Here is a 20,167-nt window from a genome sequence, read left to right as displayed (position 1 = left end):
GGGTACTTCTAATGTGAGGCAAAGTCCCTGATGGAGTGAGCTTCCAGGGTTGTAACAACAATGTGGCTTGTAGCTGCTGAGGTGTAAGACCCAACAACACCAGCAACAAAGCAACAAGGGCTTCTAGCACAGGTTCTTTGATCTGCTTTTCTAAGGAAAGCAACTTTAAGGAGTTAACAATCTCACTTTAATCAAACACACATATAGCATTCACTTAGTTCAGGGGGAAAAGGCAGTACCCTGAACTTCAGAGCAAATTCAAAAAGAAATTACAAACAGAGACAATATAAACAGATCAACATTTCTGTCTAACCAAATCCTAATATACATAGTTACCAGAGAAGCATCAACATCTGGGTTTTCCAAGGCCGGGGGGGGGGCGGGGGGGAAGAGGGGGAGGCTCCAGTGGCTACCCAGAGTCTCCACATCAACACTCTTCCAATGAGTGAGAGCCCCAAACAAAACACTAACCTCTGAGTTTATATACCCTTCTTAGGGCCTGAAGACTTCAGACCTAATCAGCAAAAGGGTGTGGGTGCGGGCATGGGGCTTAGCACCTAGCAAGACTTAATCAAAGGCATTTGATTACTTTAGCATTCTAAAAGAGTAAACAGTAAAAAAAGTCCCACCCTAATTACCCATACAGGGATCTAAAGGTTTCTATGGCATGGTAGACAAAGTCCTATGAGGATGAGTCAGCAGTGTAGCCAGCTGGTTCAGTGGCTTACCTGGATCCTCAAAGCTCAACATCCAACTCAATTCCCTCTCCACTGCTGTAACTCAGTCCACACTATAACAAAGCATACCCAAGTTGCTAGGTCCTGCCAGTTTTACTTTTGAAACATCTCCATTACACATCCCATCTCTCTTCTGACACTGCCACCACTCCAATGCAGGCCCTCATCACCTCAGGCCTAGACGATGGCAATAGCCTGCTATTTGGTTTCTGTACCTAAAGTTTATGCCCACTCCAGTCTATCCCCCACTCAGTGGCCAACTTGATCTTCCTAAAGTATAAGTCTGACCCAGTCACCACTCTACTCAATAAACTTCTGTGACTCTCTATCACCTCCAAGATCAAATTTAAAGTCCTCTGTTTGGTATTCAAAGCCCTTCATAACCCAGCCCCTTCCTACCTTTCCAGTATTCTTACACCTTTACTCCTCTTTTCATACCACTGGCCTTCTTGGATCTATGCACATATGACACTCCTCCTCCTAAATCTGAGCATTTTCACTGACTGTCACTCATGCCTAGAATTTTCCTGCTCTTCATTTCCATCTCCTGGCTTCTCTAACTTCCTTCAGATTTCAGCTAAAATCGCACTTTCAGCAAGAAGCCTTTCCCAGAGCTAGAGTCTTCCCTCTAAAATTATCACCAATTTATCTTGTCTTTGTCTTGTTTGTATATTGACATAGCACCTAGAGTCAGAAAGACCTGAATTCATATCTAGCCTCAGACACTTACTAGCTGTTTGACCTTGGGCAAGTCACTTAACCTGTTTGCCTCAGTTTCCTCAAAATGAGGATAATAATGATACCTACCTCCCAGGGGTATTGTGAGGATCAAATAACATTTATAAAAACCATTTTACACAATGCTGGCACATAATAGGTACCCTATAAATGCTTATTCTCCTTCCCTTCCCCTTATATAGCTGTTTAAAGGTTGTTTCTTTCATTATTCTGAGCTCATTGAGAGCAGGGACTTTTTTTTTTATCCTAAGCTCTAGCCTAGCACAGTGCTTGGCACATAGTAGGCACTTAATAAATGCTTGTTGACTTGATTTATATTATGTACATTTCCCATGATAAAATATAAATTCCTTAAAGGGCAGAGAACTGTCATTTTTTTTTCTTTGTATCCCCAAAGGGCCAGCCACAGTTCCTAGAACATGGCACAAGCTTAATAACTGCCTGTGTCTGTAGCTACCAAATCCAAAAAGAAGGTACAGACAGATATTGCCCCACATAAGTTCAGCAGACTTCTGTGTAAAGCAATTTTTTACAAAATGTAAATTTGCAAAAACCTGGGAGGGAGGAAGGGAGCCACACATCCATGGAGGCAAGGGGCTGGTACACGGTTCAAGAACATGTAGCAGCTGGGCACAGGGAAGTGAGAGCAGAAAGAGAAATACAAGGAAGCCAGGGCCATCCATGTAGGGGCCTGGCCCCAATAGAGAGGAAGAAAACGTAGCATGGAGGTGTGGGGGTATTTGTGAGGGGAGACAGCATAACCCAGCACAGACCACAGCAGGTGTATGGGCAAATCATCACAAAGGTCTCTCTCAGTGGAGGTCTCAGGTCAAGTCCCAATCCTGAGGAGGTGGCAGTCTCTCTGCCTTTCCAATTTTCTGCTTTCACTTGGAGGGTAGTTTTTTTTTTTTTTTTCTGGTGGGGGGAAGCACAGAGTGCCTAGCCCAGGGGTAAGAGTACTGTACAGTAAAGTTAACATAGGTGAGTTTTTTTGAAATGTGGATTTCTTTCAGAAGTCTTTATAAAAAATCAAATTTGCATAATGAGACTATGTAAAGTGAGAACAGTTTGCACGTGCATCTAAGCTTAGAAAAACTTTTGAGTTTAATTAGGTTTTCCTTTGTTTTTCTTTGTCTCCTTTTTCTATGGCCTTAAACATCAATCTCCTTCTCTTCCCCTTTTAGTCTTAGGATTTCTCTAGTTCTCTAATCCCTCTCTTCCTTCTCAAGACAAGAAAAAAATCAATATTAATAATAATTTACACATGGTTAACTGAGTGACTAAAACTAGTAAATGAATTTCAGTTGTATTAGGGAAATCAGGAATGAACACTTTGGGTCTTTTTTAAAGCTTTTTCTCCATCAGAAAGTTCCTTGAGGGAAGGGAACATGCCAATTTCTTTGTATCTCTAATGCTTTGTACAGTGCCTGGTATATATTCATTATTTAATAAATGCCTGTTGACTTAACATGACTCTATTTAAGGAATTTCAGACATGAGCAATCAAGCTAGGAAATGGTTGGGTGGTGTTAAGAACTGTGGGAATAATATATCTATGTGAAGCCACCTCTAAAAGAGCAGGCTGGTTTTTGAAGAGGCAGAAGAACTACAGACCAAATTGTCCACATTTGCTAGATTATGAAAAAAACCAAGGATATTCCTCGCCACCCCCAAAAAAAACCTACTTCTGCTTCATTGACTACAGCGCACTAAAGCCTTTGACTATGTGGATCACAACAAAATATGGCAAGTCCTCAAAGAGATGGGAGTATCACATCATCTTACTTGTCTCATGGGGAGCCTGTAGGCCAAGAAGCAACAGTCAGAACCAAACATGGAACAACTGAATGGTTTAAGACTGGAAAAGGAGTATGACAAGGTTGTATATTGTCACCTTATTTATTCAACTTATGTGCAGAGTACATCATGCAAAATGTCAGGCTGGACAAATCAAAAGCTGGAAGTAAGTTTCCTGGGAGAAATATCAATAATCTCAGATATGCAGACAATACCACTCTGATAGCAGAAAGTGAAGAAGAAAGAATTAAGAAGCTTCTCGATAAGGGTGAAAGAGGAGAGTGTAAAAACTGTCTGGAAGTTTAACATAAAAAAAAAAACATAAGACTTTGGCAACTGGTCTCATTACTTCCTGGTGAACAGAGAGAAGAAATGGAAACAGTATCAGATTTTATATTCTTGGGCTCAAAGATCACTATAGAAGGCAACTGCAGCCATAAAATTAAAAGATGCTTGCTCCTTTAAAGGAAAGCATAGCAAATCTGAACAGCATACTAAAAAGCAGAGACATCGCCTTGCCAACAAAGATCTGTATAGTCAAAGCAATGTTTTTTTCAGTAGCAACATAGGGCTGTGAGAGTTGGACTATAAGGAAAGCTTAGTGCCACAGAAATGATGCTTTCAAACCTGGTGCTAGAGAAGACTTTTGAGAGTCCCTTGGACACCTAGGAGATAAAATAGGTCAATACTTAAAGAAATTAATTCAGGCTATTCACTGGAAAGTCAAATACTGAAATTGAAGCTTAAATACTTTGGTCACATAATGAGAAGACAGGATTCACTGGAAAAGACCCTGATGTTGGAAAAGATTGAAGGCAAAAGGAAAAGGGGATGAAGATAAGATGGATAGATAATATCATAGAAACAACAAACATGAACTTGTACCGATTTCAAGAGATAGTGGAGGATAGAAGGACCTGGTGTGCTATGGTCCATGAGGTCACAAAGAGTTGGACAGGACTGAATGACTGAACAACTGTAAATAAACATGATATAAGTGGGTTTTTGAGGGAAGGGTGAAGGTAGATGGGAAAGTGAAGAAGGGTCTGTTTACTCTCTCTCCTGTCCAGAAAGCACAAGGGAGAGGGACTTTAAGCATCCAGGGTCAGGAAAATATATTTGACATCTACATTGGCTTTCTTCCTCAAGACTCCCTTCCCTCTAACTTGCCCAATGTTCTTTGCTTTATTTTTCTCTCCAGTGTTCATCCCTTGCCACTCCTCCCCCTTTTCTTCTACAATTCTTAGGATTCTTCTTTTATAGGGCTTATTTGCATAGTTGTAATTATATTCACTACTATTTAAATTTATTTTCACATTATAATTTTTGTCTTCCATACTACAACTTATACCTATGATCCTCACCTTATTATACCTCTGACAATTAAATTTCTAATAATAAGTGTGTCAATGGAATACTACTTATTAATGGAAATATTATGATACATATATTTATGTTGATTATATAATTTAACTCATCTCACCTATTAGAGAGCTTTGTAAAGTTAAGGGTTCTTTTCCTATTGTGCATAGGGACACAATAAAAAGTTAAAAGTTTGTAACTAAATATAAGACAAAATAGAGTGTAAAAATCAAGAGAAGAGGCATAAAGTGCTATGAGTTTTGTAGCTTCTGGCTAGGAGGCTCAGGAAAGAAAATGTCAAGAGGATGCAAATATACCTTAAGGAAAAACAGGATTTCAACAAGCATAAATGGTTGAAATCCAGCAGATATGTGGAGGGTAGGAAATTTCAGGCATGACAGAAGTAGAGACAATGATGTCAGAAAGTGCTAGTTATAGTTAGAGAACAATGAGTAATCTGGTTTAGTTGTACTATAGGATATCTGATAGGAAATGTAGACTGGTATTCAAACTATTAAAGGTCTTCAATGGCAACCTAAGGAGTTTTGGACCTTATTCTATAAAAAGTGGGGAGCCAATGAAGCTTTCTTAGAAGAGGAGTGATGTGCTCAGAACTGTGCATTATAAAAATTAATTTTGTAGCAATATATTACGATAGTTGTAAGGGAGGAGCTTGTAGACAGGGTAAACTGATGGTTATTTCAATGGTCTTGGTAAGATACAATGAGGGCCTGAAGTACAATGGTGTCATTGATGATATAAAAGAGGTGAGTTTAAGATATATCAAGGAAGTTGAGATAGGACTTGGCAACTAAATGGATGTGGAGAGTTGGCTAAGGGCAGAAGTAAAAAAGACTGAAGCAGAGGTGACCAATCAGAAGGAATAGTGGATTTTTTTTGAAGGAGTGTCAGGAGTGTAATGATAAGTTCAATTTTGAACACACTGAGTTTGAGGTGCCAAAAGTACATCCCTAGATGACTAATTCTGAAGCTGAAAATATGAGACTAGAACTCAAATGAAAGGTTATGATTAGAAAAATAGATTTGAGAGCCATCTTTACCAAAGAGAAAGTAGAACTTGTAGTACTGAACGAAATCAAAGAAGAAAGAGAAAAGACATATAAAGCAATCATATGTACTTCAAATATCCCCTGCTTTTGATGCACTCAGTATTTTTTTTGATTACTTGCCTAAAGGTATCTTGTACTCCAAGATTAAACTTTTGCCCCTATGGGCAATTAATATACTGGAAGGGGCAATAATAACATCATAGAATCTTAATGTTGGATGGAAACTCAGATATGTCTTATTCAACCTGTATCTTAACAGGAATTCCCCCTAAAATATACTTGTGGAAAAACAGACTGATCGAAGATCTCCAATGATGGGGCGTTTACTATCTCTCCAGTTAGTAAACTCACAGTTTTGCATAACACTAGCATGTTGTTCCAAAACACCTTCATCTGTTTTGGAAGCCACGGGCAGTTATTAAGCTTCTGCTACACTCTGGCTAGTTTCTCTTTTATATAAGAAGCTGTATGGTAAAGAGTCTCTACCCACTTCTTCCTCTAGATCTAAACCAACAATGATGGTAAATATACTAAGGTATAAGCCAATCAAAAACATTAAGTGAATTTATTACTAATACTAGTTCTTGGGGAAAGACAAAATGATAAAGTATAAAAGGACTTCATTATGAATCTGGAAGCCTAGTTTCTAATCTGAACTCTGTCATTAATTAGCTATACTGCCCACTTCATCTTTCTGTGGCTTTGTTTCCTTATCAGTAATGTATGAAGATGGAACTAGATTATTTCTAAGCTATTCTTCCTTTCAGCTCTAAAAGTTCTATGATTATACTTTGGAATTTATTCAGTTTTCTGAGTAAACATTCTATTCAACTTAAAATAATACTGACTCTTCCTATTATCTTAATTTAATACCCAAAATAAATCATCAAAAAATATTTCAGGTCTGATCTCATCATTTGAACTTAAATGCACAAGGGTACATACTAGTTACTATATATAACATGAACTATTTATCTATCCTTTGGAATTCACACTCTAAAATGGACAACTTGCATGGATAAACACAGACATGTGGTAGGTCTACAAACAAATATACTGATGTGACAGCTATAGAAAGAGCACTAACAAGAGAATAAACCATTATGCAACTTTGTTGTGTACAAGGTTTTTAGTTATTCAGTTAGGTTCCCAGAAAAGTTAGCTATCTGAAAAACCTGGTCTACTTCATCATAATTGCAAAATAGATTCTTATCTTCTAAAATAAGGGGAAAAAGAAAGACTTGTGAATTAACTAGGTATATTTAGACATAAATGCTATCAACTGTCAACCACTATGATTCCACAATATTCATATTTCTTAAAGCTATTTCATAAAAAAAGAAATTAAGTCTTTAGAGAAAAAGACTACTTATGAGGACCAAGGAACTTACATATTCATGGCTGTGTGCTCAATAATACATTCCCAGTGGGATGGTCTCCAAAAAATGTCTACAATTAAAAACAGAATAGGAAAAATTGAATGGCTTACTCTCTTGTTGGTGAATTAGCTGAGGATTCCTTTACCGAGGCATGACAGCTTATAGTTTGCAAAATACAATTATTTTTTTCAGCAGATAGGGCATCTCTCTCTTGCTCAGCATAGATTAGTTTTAAGGCCTCTATTCCATCTACTTCATCAACCCTGTCACCCAGATTTGGGTGTAGTTGTGTAGTATTGATAATTGGATCATCTTCACTCACAGAAACAGTAAGGTCACTGTTACTGCTTAAACTTTCCTCTTCATGCTCCTGCATGTGTTTGGTGGGCCTCTGATTTTTCAGGTCTTGATGATGACCTGTAAAAAACAACGAATGAGGCTATTTTTCAACAATTTCAAGGGAGTTAAGATTTTCTACCTCATACAGTGGACAGCTAATTATAAGTAATAAAAAAAAATTTATCCCAGCATTTTAAACTTCATTTCTTGCATACAGTACATATAAGTTTTTACATGTATTTTAGAACCTCATAGGCAAAATGGGGCAACTTTAAAATGGGACAATGAACATTTTCACTTAAATACACACATTAAAAATCAATAGAGCTGAAGTGGTACAATAACAACAGAGAAATATATACAGGCCTGCAAAGTGCTCTACAAACATGATCTTTGATCCTCACAACAACTCCTCTCAAATCCTGTGGGCAACTTTGAAGACAAGGAAACTGAAGTTAGAGGAAGTGAAGTGACTTTCCCAAGGTCACACAGCTAACTGCTGGAGGTAGATCTAAACCCAGATCTGAGTCCAAGACCAGCACTATATCAACTACATCAAATTGTCTGCTTCTTGCCTCTTTCTTTGATGACAGAAAGACAATTATAAAGCTTATTCTGCTCCTCACTGTACCCAACCCAGTGCAAAAAAGACACACACATGCGTGCACACAAGCACACGCGCACACACACACATGCATGTGCACAAAATTCTAACCTGAGAGAGTTTCCCAAGCACAATGATTTTCTTCTGAAGGTGCATTTTCACAGGCACAATATTCTGGGACAGGTACTAATGGAACTGGCTGTTTAGTTCTTTCTTTCTTTCTTTCAGTATGCTCTTGTGTCACTATTGCTTCTGATCCCTCGGATCTGTAAGAACTGTCACCCTTTAAATCAGTGGCTCTGTTCTCTGGACTTAATCTTTCCTGTGACAGAGAAGTGAGTTTTGCAGGCTTTTTGCTTTCGGGTAGATGACTCTTGCCATTAGTTGTGTTGCTTACTATCTCTAAGCAGTGAGTTTGTTCAACTTCAGACAATGCTGTGGATGTGACTGGCATTTTCTCACCAATCTGGAGAGATGTCTTTCCGTCTATTTTGTCAGACTTATTTAAGCACTGTGTATCACTATTCATTTGTACTCCACAGCTGTCTGTCACATTACTTCTCTCTGCTGTCTGTTGGCATGAATGTGGGTCAGAAATTGAAAAGCTCTTTGTGGGCTGGGAAGATTTCCACTGTGGACTGAAATCTCCAATGCTTGAGATGGCTGACATTTGGCGGCCCATAAAGATTGTTGCTGGATGATACAATCCTCTTGACATGGCTGTCCCTGTGTTAATTCCTGATGGCTTCACAACTTGCAGAACCTAAAAGGAAGTTTAAACACATCTTGTATAAAATCATTGTGTTGTTTTCAGAAAGCAACATCCAGTTATACTATAAGAATATTTAAATTAGTACATGTCACATTTAAAAAACATGTTGCTTTCCCCCCCCAAAAAAAAAACCCATACAGAAAAAGGAAAAGTCTATAAAATTCAACTTTAAGGAAATCAGTTGCAGAAAATAAAAGTATTGGTTAAAAACCATGAAATCTACATTTTCAAAAGCAGATTAGAATAGTGACCCAAAACGGTGTTTTAAAGTACATGTATGTAATATAGGGTGTCTGCAAAGTCTTAATTCAGTTTTAAGCTTTAATATCGTAAATAATAGCTATTATTATCAATTATATGATAACACTAACAATAATAATTATGAGTAAAGCTTAAAAATGCACTAAGACCTTCAGAACGCCTTGTATTATAAAATCTAATAAGCATTTTTGGAGAACTTGTTTAAAACTATGGATCTATAGTTTGTAACAATCATGACTCCTATTTAAATTACAAATACTTATACCTTTTGCCTGAGCACTTTAATTTACAAACCAACTAATTCACAAATAATTCCAATGAAATATTTTTTCCCTATTAAAAAAAAATTAAATTACTTGACCAGGGTCGTATAGTAAGTCAGAGATAGACATGTAAATGGCAACAACGCCTAGGGTTTTTTGAGGAACCTTTATTTCAAAATATTAAAGAACTTTCACACATATCTTATTTATTTAATAGTACAATGAATTTAGAAGGGAACGATACAGTTATCTTTATTTTATAGATAGAGAAACTTAAGACCTTATCCAGTCATTATTGAGGGATCTTAACATGAGTACACTGCTTCAAATTATGAAGTTGGTCATAACAGGTTGGTCAACTTGTTAAATACAAACTTTTCATACAAAATGGTTCCAAAGGGCACAGTACTGAGGAGAACTAGGAGAAGAGGGACAAAAGTCTTAGTGGTTCATTCAATATTAAGCAGACCAAGGTAGAAATTAATTCTCAAACTTTTTATGGAACTATAAGATTTGGAGCTGGAAGAGGATATAGTGATCTACTAAACCAACCTCTCTCCTCCTCCCACCCCAATCCCTGTACACTTTATAGATAAGGAAGATGAGGCCAAGAGAGATCAAGCAATTTGCACAAGGTAAAAGTTGTACTAAAAAGGAGACTTGGTACCAGATCTTCTGGCTCCAAATCCTATTTTACTTTCATTATATCTATTGATTAAGGGATACATACACTTTTCCCACTTGCAATAAGAATCAAACTAACTCTTTTTATGTAAGTTACTGGTTTCTTGTAGCAGTATTTTAGCAGCTATTTGCATTTACTGGTGATGCAGCAGGATTTACACAACTTTGTTTGCTCAGCATGAGGCTATGAATGAAAATGAAGATTTTGGTGTAATGCTGATCACATCAGAGATTAGAGAGAGATATGGTAGGAAATACCTCCTAAGCTCCCACATGGTTTGGTTCTCCCTAGCCCTTTCCAAAGAAGACCACCGAAAAGTAGCAGGCATATCCCACTTACTATGACACTGCTTAAGATAATCATCCTCAGTCATAACCTGTCATAAAGACTTTGGATTCATACTCCTGACTAGAGGGAAAATCAAATTTTTGGTTTCCCTAGGTAGCTAAATTTCTTTTGTTCAACTTCACTTTCAAAAGCTACAAACTACAAATAAATATTCTACGTGAAAAGTTCTGATACTACTTTTTAAATCTTCCTTTCAAAACGGTTTTAATATTTTTAAATATATGTTTAAAAATAAGGTGACTACATAGCAGTTTTTAACTTTTATGTCATGGATCCCTTTGGCAGTCTAGTGAAGCCTACATTTCAGAATCATTTTTTAAAGACACAAAATACATAGGATTACAAAGGAAACCAATTATATAGAAATATGGTTATCAAAATATTTTAAAAATATAAGTTCACAACCCCCAGATTAAGAACCTCTGTTCTAAAATAATCTTTAATCTTACATTCAACCTGAAAAAAACATAACATGAGTGACATTTATAAAGCCTTTTAAGGCTTACACAGAGCTTTATATACATTACTTTTAATCTTCACAAAAACCTTGAGAGGCAGTAACTCTCTAACATCCAAATGGTTCTAAAACAGCACTGATGTAAGTATTCCCTCCAACAAGGCAGATTACAATCCATTCATATCTGACCACTCTGTGAGTCTTGTGTCCATAATTTCCCCACTGGAAGTCCACCCAACCTACTTAAGGGCTTTGCTCATCCACTCTAAATATCAAAAGTATAAATAACAATGAAGCATGCTGTAGGTCTGTCACTTATTTCTCATTCTTACCACAGTACCACCTCATTGTCTTCTTTCAAATACACATTTCTTTGAAGGAAATATGCTACTTCTGTGTAAGTTGTTGTTTGCAAAATGTTATAGCCTGCTCATGCCCTCTTTAGCCCACTCCATTTTCCACTAAGTAGTGCTCAACTTTCAATCTTTGGAAACCAAAATATTCTTATAATTCATAATCAGTTAGACAAGTCCTACTTTCAAGAGAAACGGGGTAATTTGCCACCAGCTTCTCAACTTGGTTTCAACTCTATCATTATCTTCATCATGCCCCACTAAGGATAAATTTATCACCAGGAAATTTATCATAATGCAGATTGCTCCAGTTTCACTACCTCATCAGTATCTTTGGTGGTTTTTGCCTCTATGATTGGAGGGCTAGAGGGTAGAGCAAAAAAAACACCTCCTCCCATAGCCTCCCTTTATAGAAGGTTCAAAATCCCAGACATCTCATTTGTCACCTGATACTCTGCTTGGTTTCAACTCCACCATCTCTTCATCATGCCCCCTCACCAGGTACCCTCTGGTACTCCTCCTCCCCTTTTCAGTTTCTTTTGTATATTCTCCCCCCCCATCACTTTAAACTGTAAATTCCTTGAGAGCAAATACTTTGTTTTTCTTATTTGTATCCCCAGTGTTTAACATAATGTTTAGCATATAGTAACTGCTTAATAAATGTTTATTGTATCATCATAATTAAAGGAACTGTACAAACTATGTGAAAGAAAATGATAACGATGAGACCATATGCCATAACTTTGAGATGTAGCTAAAGCATTTGAGGAATTCCCACAAAACTTTAACTTGTGCAATGCTTATCCTAATGTCTTTTCTCTGGTTCTCTGCCCCTTCTAATTATGTGTATAAGGATATGGTTTTGCTTCTTAGATTCTTGTAACTGCAAGTGATATCATTTATCACTTTGAGAAATGAAAATGAATTAATATTGCTTGCTATTGAAAATATATGTATATGAATAAAGAGGTTAGGCAAGAGGAGGTTATCCCCCAAGAGTCCATTGTCCATCTCTATAAAGGTAAAAGAAATAGATTGTCCTGTGACAGTCATAGAGGTATCTCTCTCTTAGTCATTGCTGGCAAGATTCTTGCCAGAGTCCTCCTCAGTAGGCTGATCCTGGAAGTTGGTCATCTACCTGAGAGCCAGTGTGGCTTCAGAAAGGACAAAAGAACAGTCAATATGCTGTTTGCTGCCCAACAGCTCCAGGAGAAATGCCAGCAGCAGAACAGAGGTCTGTATACAATGTCTGTGGACCTCACCAAGCCTTTGATACTGTCAGTCATGAAGACTTACAGGAAATTATGTCAAAACTTGGTTTCCCAGAGAAGTACATCAGCATTGTATGTAGATTTCATGATGGCATTCTTACCTAGATTCTAGATAATAGACAATGCTCTCATGCTTTTCCAGTCATGAATGGAGTGAAACAAGGTTGTGTGCTTCGTCCCATTCTTTTTAGCATAATGTTTTCAGCCATGTTGTCAAATGCTTTCAATGAGGATGAACATGGCATCAAGGTCAGCTACCACCCTGATGGTAAATTCTTCAACTTGAAAAGGCTACAAGCCAAAACCAAAGTGGAAGAAGTGTAGGTGCATGATTTTCTGTTTGCAGATGATTGTGCACTCAATGCAGCCTCTGAAGCTGAGATGAACCAAAGTATGGATCGATTCTCTGCTGCTTGGGCTAATTTTGGCCTAACAATTAAAAGTAAGAAAACACAGGTGCTCCATCAGGCACCACCACACCATGCATACGTCCAACCATCAGTTACAGCAAATGGATAAGTTCTGAATGCTGTGGATAACTTTATTTACCTTGGTAGTGTACTTTCCAGAGATGTACACATTGATAATGAGGTTGACACATGCATTGCCAGAGTTAGCTCAGTGTTTGGAAGGCTCCAAAGGAAAGTATGGGAGAGAAGAGGTATTAGACTGACTACCAAACTGAAGGTCTACAGAGCCATTGTGCTGACCTCAATGGTGTATGCCTGTGAAACCTGGGCAGTGTACCAGTGCCATTTCAGGAAACTGGATCGCTTCCATTTGAATTGTCTTAGGAAGATTCTGAAGATCACCTGGCAGGATAAGATACCACACACTGAGGTCCTTATTCAAACTAAACTGTCAAGCATTCAAACTCTGCTTCAGAGAGTGCAACTCTGATGGGCTGGCCATACTGATTGAATGCAAAACATATGCTGGCCGAAAAGACTATTTTATGGAGAACTGACACAGAGCAAGTGCTGTGCTCTATGAGCAAAGCATAATTGAAACATCTCAAAGGAAATGCAGGATGTGCAAATTTAGAGTATTCACCCCAAATCTTCACACAGACTATTTGTGCCCAACCTGTGGTAGAGCATTCCAAGCTTGTATTGGTCTGATCAGCCACAGTCAGACACAGTGAAACTTGACTCTAGCATAGTGATGTCATTTTGGTCCTCTTCAAGAGCAAAGGACAACAACCAACCAGCCAACACAAATAAATGGCTAAATTAATAAATAAAGCCTTTATCCCTTTCTTAGGAGCTTGTGTATGAGAAGTTTATTCCTCTTTGAAATCTATGAAAGCATTTCATATGTAGCATCCCAGATGGACTTCAGAGAATAATTCAAGGTCATTCTCTGAGCACTTGCCAGAAAATTGTCATGTATTCTGTAAGTATTAATTGACTCTTACTTTTTGCTTTCATCCCTACAGCCAGTCAAGAAGGCTTCCCCTCTTTTCAATAATAAGCCCAAAGTAAAGTATCCATCTGCATCCAGTAAGCCTCATAGCACCTGTAGTTGAATTGTTTCAGTCACATCTGACCCTTGGTCAACCCATTTGTGGTCTTCTTGGCAAAGATAATTGGGAGTGGTTTGCCATTTCATTCTTCAGCTCATTTGATAGGTGAGGAACTAAGACAAACAAGGTTAAGTGACTTGCCCAGAGTCACATAGCAAGTAAACATCTGAGGCCACATTTGAATTCAGGTCTTCCTGACTCCAGGGGCACTGCTCTATCTACTGAGCCCCTTAGCTACCTCCTAAGCAAACAGAGGTTAAGTGATTGGATCAGCAAAAGTAGCAGATAAAACTTTGTTTCCCAATCAATCACCAACTTGAAATTCCCTGCTCTCAAATGGTAACAACAACAACAAAGGAGTAGGAAGCATATACTGCACATGTCCAGGTAGTACTTTTCCTATACAAAGAAAACAAAGTGGGAAGTTATCTTTAGAGCTGCCCCATCACCACAATCTGAGGAACAGCCTTACCATTGCATTGCCTCAATAGATACAGATTTGAAGGCCAGCAGTATCCCACTCCAGCCAGCTGTAAAGAATATCTTTTAACAAATCTCTTTGGGACATGAAAGTTTTCTGCATTGGTTTCCTTTTCCTCTCTCTAGTGAGTACATGTGAATTATCACTAAATCACTCACTTGGAGAGATATGTACCACAAAACAAAAGAAATGAAGTGGGCAGGAAAAAGTCTCATTTTGAAATTCTTTCAGGGAGGTCTCTCAGGGAGACCTCATTCAGCTGTAGTGAGTGTGCCCAATTTTGCAGTTCTCAGAAGAAAAATTATAACTCTGAAAATATACATGAACAAAATGGGAAAAGGGAGGATTAATGAACTTAATATGAAATACTAAAAATTAAAAAACAAAAAACAAACAAATGCAAAATAATTATAAAACAGGAAATTTTGTAAATTTAAAAAGAATTAGATAAATTGATGTAGCAACAATCTGCTAGCAGCTGCTGTAGGAGTGTGAGACCAATAACCCTAGCACACAGAAGGCTGCTAACACAAGTTCTTTGATCTGCTTTACTATGGAAAGTAACTTTAAGGGGTTAACAATCTCAGTTTATTAAACATACATATATCAATCACTTAGTTAAGGGGTTAAAGATCAGCCCTCTGAACTTCGAGGCAAATACAAACAAATTACAAACTTCAAGAGACAGACCTCTGTCTGATCAAATCACAAAACATAGTTACCAGAGAAGAACCAATGGGTCTGGGTTACAAAGAAGGGGGCAGTTACAGCTTGCCAGGAGTCTCAACACTCCTTCCATAAGTGTGCCCCAAAAGTCAAACACCAAGCTCCCCTCAATTATATCCCATTCAGAGCCCTGAGGGCTCTGACCTCAACCAGGCTGCGTGTGTGAAGGTTCCCCATCCCCAGTACCACATCACATACAAGTCAATGACTCCTGATTGTCTTAGTGCTGAGAAACCTTCCAAGACAAGATCCCACTTTATCTGCCCCATTTAAACACAGGCCAGAATCATTAAAAGCACTGAAAAAGAGCAAAAAGTCCTACCTAAATTACTATTACAATTGGAAACAAAAATGATCACAGAATTATTAAACAAGCAAAAAACTGGATTACAGAAAAGACAAATCAAAGAAATTCTCAGCTAACCTAATTAAAAAAAGAGGGAAAAAATCAAATCATTAAAATAAAAAATGAAAAAGTTAACTAAGAAAAGAGAATTATCAAAATTCACAATTATTTCAGCAACAAAGCTGATCATTTAAAAGGAATCACTGGGGTGGAGCCAAGATGGTGGCTGGAAAGCAGGGACTTGCATAAGCTCCCCCCCCAGGTCCCTCCACACACCTATAAAAAATGGCTCTGAACAAATTCTAGAGCTGCAGCACCCAAAAAATAGCAAAGGGAAGCAGGGCTCCAGCCCAGGACAGCCTGGATGGTCATGGGGAAGGGTCTATCCCACGGAGCTGGAAGCAGAGCGGAGCAGAGCCCAGCGTGGCTGTGCCAGGACCAACCAGACCAGGAGCTGGGTGGAACAGGCATAGCAACCTGAATCAGTGAGCTGTGGCAGTTACCAGACTTCTCAACCCACAAACACCAAAGACAACAGAGAATGTTAGTGGGTAGAACTGCTATAATGCAGAGAAAGGAGTTTGCCATAGGCCACCGCCCTGGGGGTGGTGGAGCTGGTGCAACTCTGGGGCTGCTTCCAGTTGCAGTTGCTTCTGGCCCTAGGCCCACCCTGTGGGAGGAATTAAGCTGTGGATCAGAGAGAGCGTGCAGAATCTGCTTGGATCTGAGTTGTGGTCTGGGTTGGCAGCTCTTGGGGAAGGAGGAGTGCTGCTGTGGAAGAACTAGCTGTGTAGACGTAGCTCTGAAAACAGCAGCACAAGGCCCCTAAAGCTTGGGACAAATTACTCTCTACTCTACAACCAGTCATACCTTTCCAAAAAGGTCAAGGGTCAAGTAGTTGGCTGGGAACATGAACAGGCAGTGAAAACAAACTCAGACTCAAACTCTAGATTCCTTTGTTGGTGACAAAGAAGAGCAAAACATACAGCCAGAAGAAGTCAACAAAGTTAAAGAGCCTACATCAAAAGCCTCCAAGAAAAATATAAATTGGGCTCAGGCCATGGAAGAGCTCAAAAAGGATTTGGAAAAGCAAGTAAGAGAAGTAGAGGAAAAATTGGGAAGAGAAATGAGAGTGATGAGAGAAAACCATGAAAAACAAATCAATGACTTGCTAAAGGAGACACAAAAAATACTGAAGAAAATAACACCTTAAAGAATAGACTAATCCAAATGGCAAAAGAGCTCCAAAAAGCCAATGAGGAGAAGAATGGCTTGAAAGGCAGAATTAGCCAAATGGAAAAGGAGGTACAAAAGACCACCGAAGAAAATACCACCTTAAAATTAGATTGGAGCAAGTGGAAGCTAGTGACTTTATGAGAAACCAAGATATTATAAAACAGAACCAAAGGAATGAAAAATGGAAAATAATGTGAAATATCTCATTGGGAAAACCACTGACCTGGAAAATAGATCCAGGAGAGATAATTTAAAAATTATTGGACTACCTGAAAGCCATGATCAAAAAAGGAGCCTACACATCATCTTTCAAGGACTTATCAAGGAAAACTGCCGTGATATTCTAGAACCAGAGGGTAAAATAGAAATTGAAAAAATTAACTGATCGCTTCTTGGAAAGGATCCCAAAAAGAAAACTCCTAGGAATATTGTCACCAAATTCCAGAGCTCCCAGATCAAGGAGAAAATACTGCAAGCAGCCAGAAAGAAACAATTTGAGTATTGTGGAAACACAATCAGAATAACCAAAGATCTAGCAGCTTCCACATTAAGGGATCGAAGGGTTTGGGATATGATATTCTGGAGGTCAAAGGAGTTGGGATTGAAACCAAGAATCACCTACCCAGCAAAAGTGAGTATAATGCTCCAAGGCAAAATATGGCCGCTCAATAAAATAGAAGACTTTCAAACTTTCTCAATGAAAAGACCAGAGCTGAATAGAAAATTTGACTTTCAAACACAAGAATCAAGAGAAGTATGAAAAGGTAAACAAGAAAGAGAAATCATAAGGGACTTACTAAAGTTGAACTGTTTTGCTTACATTCCTACATGGAAAGATGATGTGTGGAATTCATGAGACCTTTCTCAGTATTAGGGTAGCTGAAGGAAATATACATATACATAGACAGAGGGCACAGGATGAGTTGAATATGAAGGGATGATATCTAAAAAAAATAAAATAAAATTAAGGGATGAGAGAGGAATATATTGATAGAGGGAGAAAGGGAGAGATAGAATGGGGTAAACTATCTCGCATAAAAGTGGCAAGAAATTTCAAGCAGTTCATTGGAAAGGAAGAGGGGGCAGGTGAGGGGTAATGAGTGAATCTTGCTCTCATTGGATTTGACCTGAGGAGGGAATAACATACACACTCAATTGGGAATCTTACCCCACATGAAAGTAAGGGCAAGGGGATAAAAAGGGGCACAATAGAAGGGAGGCCAGATAGGAGGAAGAAGTAGCCGAAAGCAAACACTTCTGAAAAGGGACAGGGTCAAGGAAGAAAATTGAATAAAGCAGGACAGGATAAGAGGGAGGGAAATATAGTTAGTCTTTCACAACATGACTATTTATGGGAGTGTTTTGCACAATGATATATGCGTGGCCTTTGTTGAATTGCTTGCCTTCTTAGGGAGAGTAGGTAGGGAGGGAAAAGGGGAGAGAATTTGGAACTCAAAGTTTTAAAAGCAGATGCCCCAAAAAAGGTTGTTTTTGCATGCAACAGGGAAATGAGATATACAGGCAATAGGGCATAGAAATCTATCTTGCCCTACAAGAAAGTAAGGGGAAAAGGGATGGGGGAGAGGGGAAGGGGGTGATAGAAGGGAGGGCTGACTGGGGAATGGGGCAATCAGAATATATGCTGTCTTGGAGTGGGGGGGAGGGTAGAAATGGGGAGAAAATTTGTAACTCAAAATCTTGTGGAAAAAATCGATGATCAAAACTAAAAATATCAAATAAAAACTACATGATTAAAATAAATAAATAAAAAGAATCACTACAAAATGTAAAATACTCAAATCAATAGAAGATGAAATAAAAATCTTGGTCTAATTTCAGAATAATAAGCTGAACCAGGTATAAAGAAACTAAAGAGGAAAACAATACCAAACAAATCTGGTCTTGATGGGATTTACAAGATTTACAGGGATTTACATCCAGATACTGGATTTATACTGGTTCTTCACAGAATTTTTCTTTTCACCCTTTATAATACATGTTGGTACATAAGTTATGATTATTTTCATAAGCATTGCAATATGAGATGACTATATTATGTTATGAGATGTTTCTAGCTGCCTTTGAATAGAGAGTAAAATCAACTCTGCCAACTCTTTTATTTGCTACTTCTTCCAGTTTAATGTATGGCAGCTAGGTGGTGCAGTGGATAGAACACAAGGCCTGGAGTCAGGAAGACTCATCTAGATCAGTCCAAATCTGGCCTCAGATACTTACTAGCTGTGACCCTGGGCAAGTCACTTAACCTTGTATGCCCCAATTTCTTTATCTGTAAAAATGGACTGGAGAAGAAAATGGCAAACCAGTCCAATATCTTTGCCAAGAAAACTCCATTGACAGTATTAGCTGCTATGGTCCACACATGACAGAGAATTGGACATGACTGAACTAAACATCACCCTTAAATTAACTGAAGAACATATATACAAATTAATATTATTTAAAGTAAATCAGGGTTTAACACTGTCTTTTGTAAACCACCCTATAGTATATGCACTGTAAGATAATCTCACTATATTAGTACTTGTTATGTAATAATATTACCCATAACCAACCCTCTTTGATATCTAGGAAGCCTCTCTAATCACCCACACTCAAGCCTATGATTGTTATTACTTCTAGTACCAGATGGGCAAGCCACAATTAAATTTTATTTATCTCAACTTTGAAATAGTAAAGATATGGACAATCATTTGAATGTCACTTGTAAAAAGCATGCTTGTCCTTTAATTATATGAGGGTACCCTTGATTTGTACACATAGATGACTCATGTAAAGATTTATGGTTAGGTGAGAGACAGTTATTGATATTTCACTGGTCACTGAAGTCTGAGATTTTTTTTCCCCACATCTTTGGCATTGTCCCGTCTTAGATATCTCACATATTGACCTCTCAGCATTCTAAAACTTAAGTCTCTTCCATCATGGATCTCTTCTATATGTACTTGGTCTGATCTGGCTGCTTTTCCTATTTTTGTTCTCTTTAGTATCATTTTTATTTTCCCTATAGGTATATCTGGGACTGTAGTCCCAGAATCCAAGTAATGAAATTCTATTGTCCTTGACAGTGAAAATATTTTTCTTTTTATATTTATATATTATATTATATTTATTTTTATAACAATATTTTATCATTATAATCACAGATATTTTCCATTTTTTCTATTCATTGTTCTGTTTTCATCCTTTAGTGCCTTTGGGTTTGACTAAGCTGAGTTGAATCTCTTGCCAAGGTTTATTAAACTGCTTTTACCCTAGACTGTTTCTCTCAGCTTTTATGGGATGATATTGCTCAGAATCTTCTACAACCCTTCATAAGATGATGATGCAAATTCAAAATTCTAAATCAATGCTGCCTTTGGCAGCCACCATCTCTCTGTTTGACAAGTAAATCAAATG

At 38.0% G+C, this 20,167-nt stretch overlaps 1 protein-coding gene across 1 annotated transcript in view; it reads right to left on the bottom strand.

Annotated features, from left to right (window-relative positions):
* The window catches only part of KIZ (kizuna centrosomal protein), a 228,942-nt gene that overhangs the window by 133,865 nt on the left and 74,910 nt on the right, over positions 1–20,167 (bottom strand). The window contains 2 exon segments of the mRNA XM_036751962.1: positions 7,194–7,500; positions 8,138–8,789. Of these exon segments, the coding sequence (XP_036607857.1) occupies positions 7,194–7,500; positions 8,138–8,789 (959 nt within the window).

The sequence above is a fragment of the Trichosurus vulpecula genome, chromosome 3 (genome assembly GCF_011100635.1).
Source record: "Trichosurus vulpecula isolate mTriVul1 chromosome 3, mTriVul1.pri, whole genome shotgun sequence".
NCBI classification, from domain to species: Eukaryota; Metazoa; Chordata; class Mammalia; order Diprotodontia; family Phalangeridae; genus Trichosurus; species Trichosurus vulpecula.
This window is presented reverse-complemented; position numbering and strand designations above follow the sequence as displayed.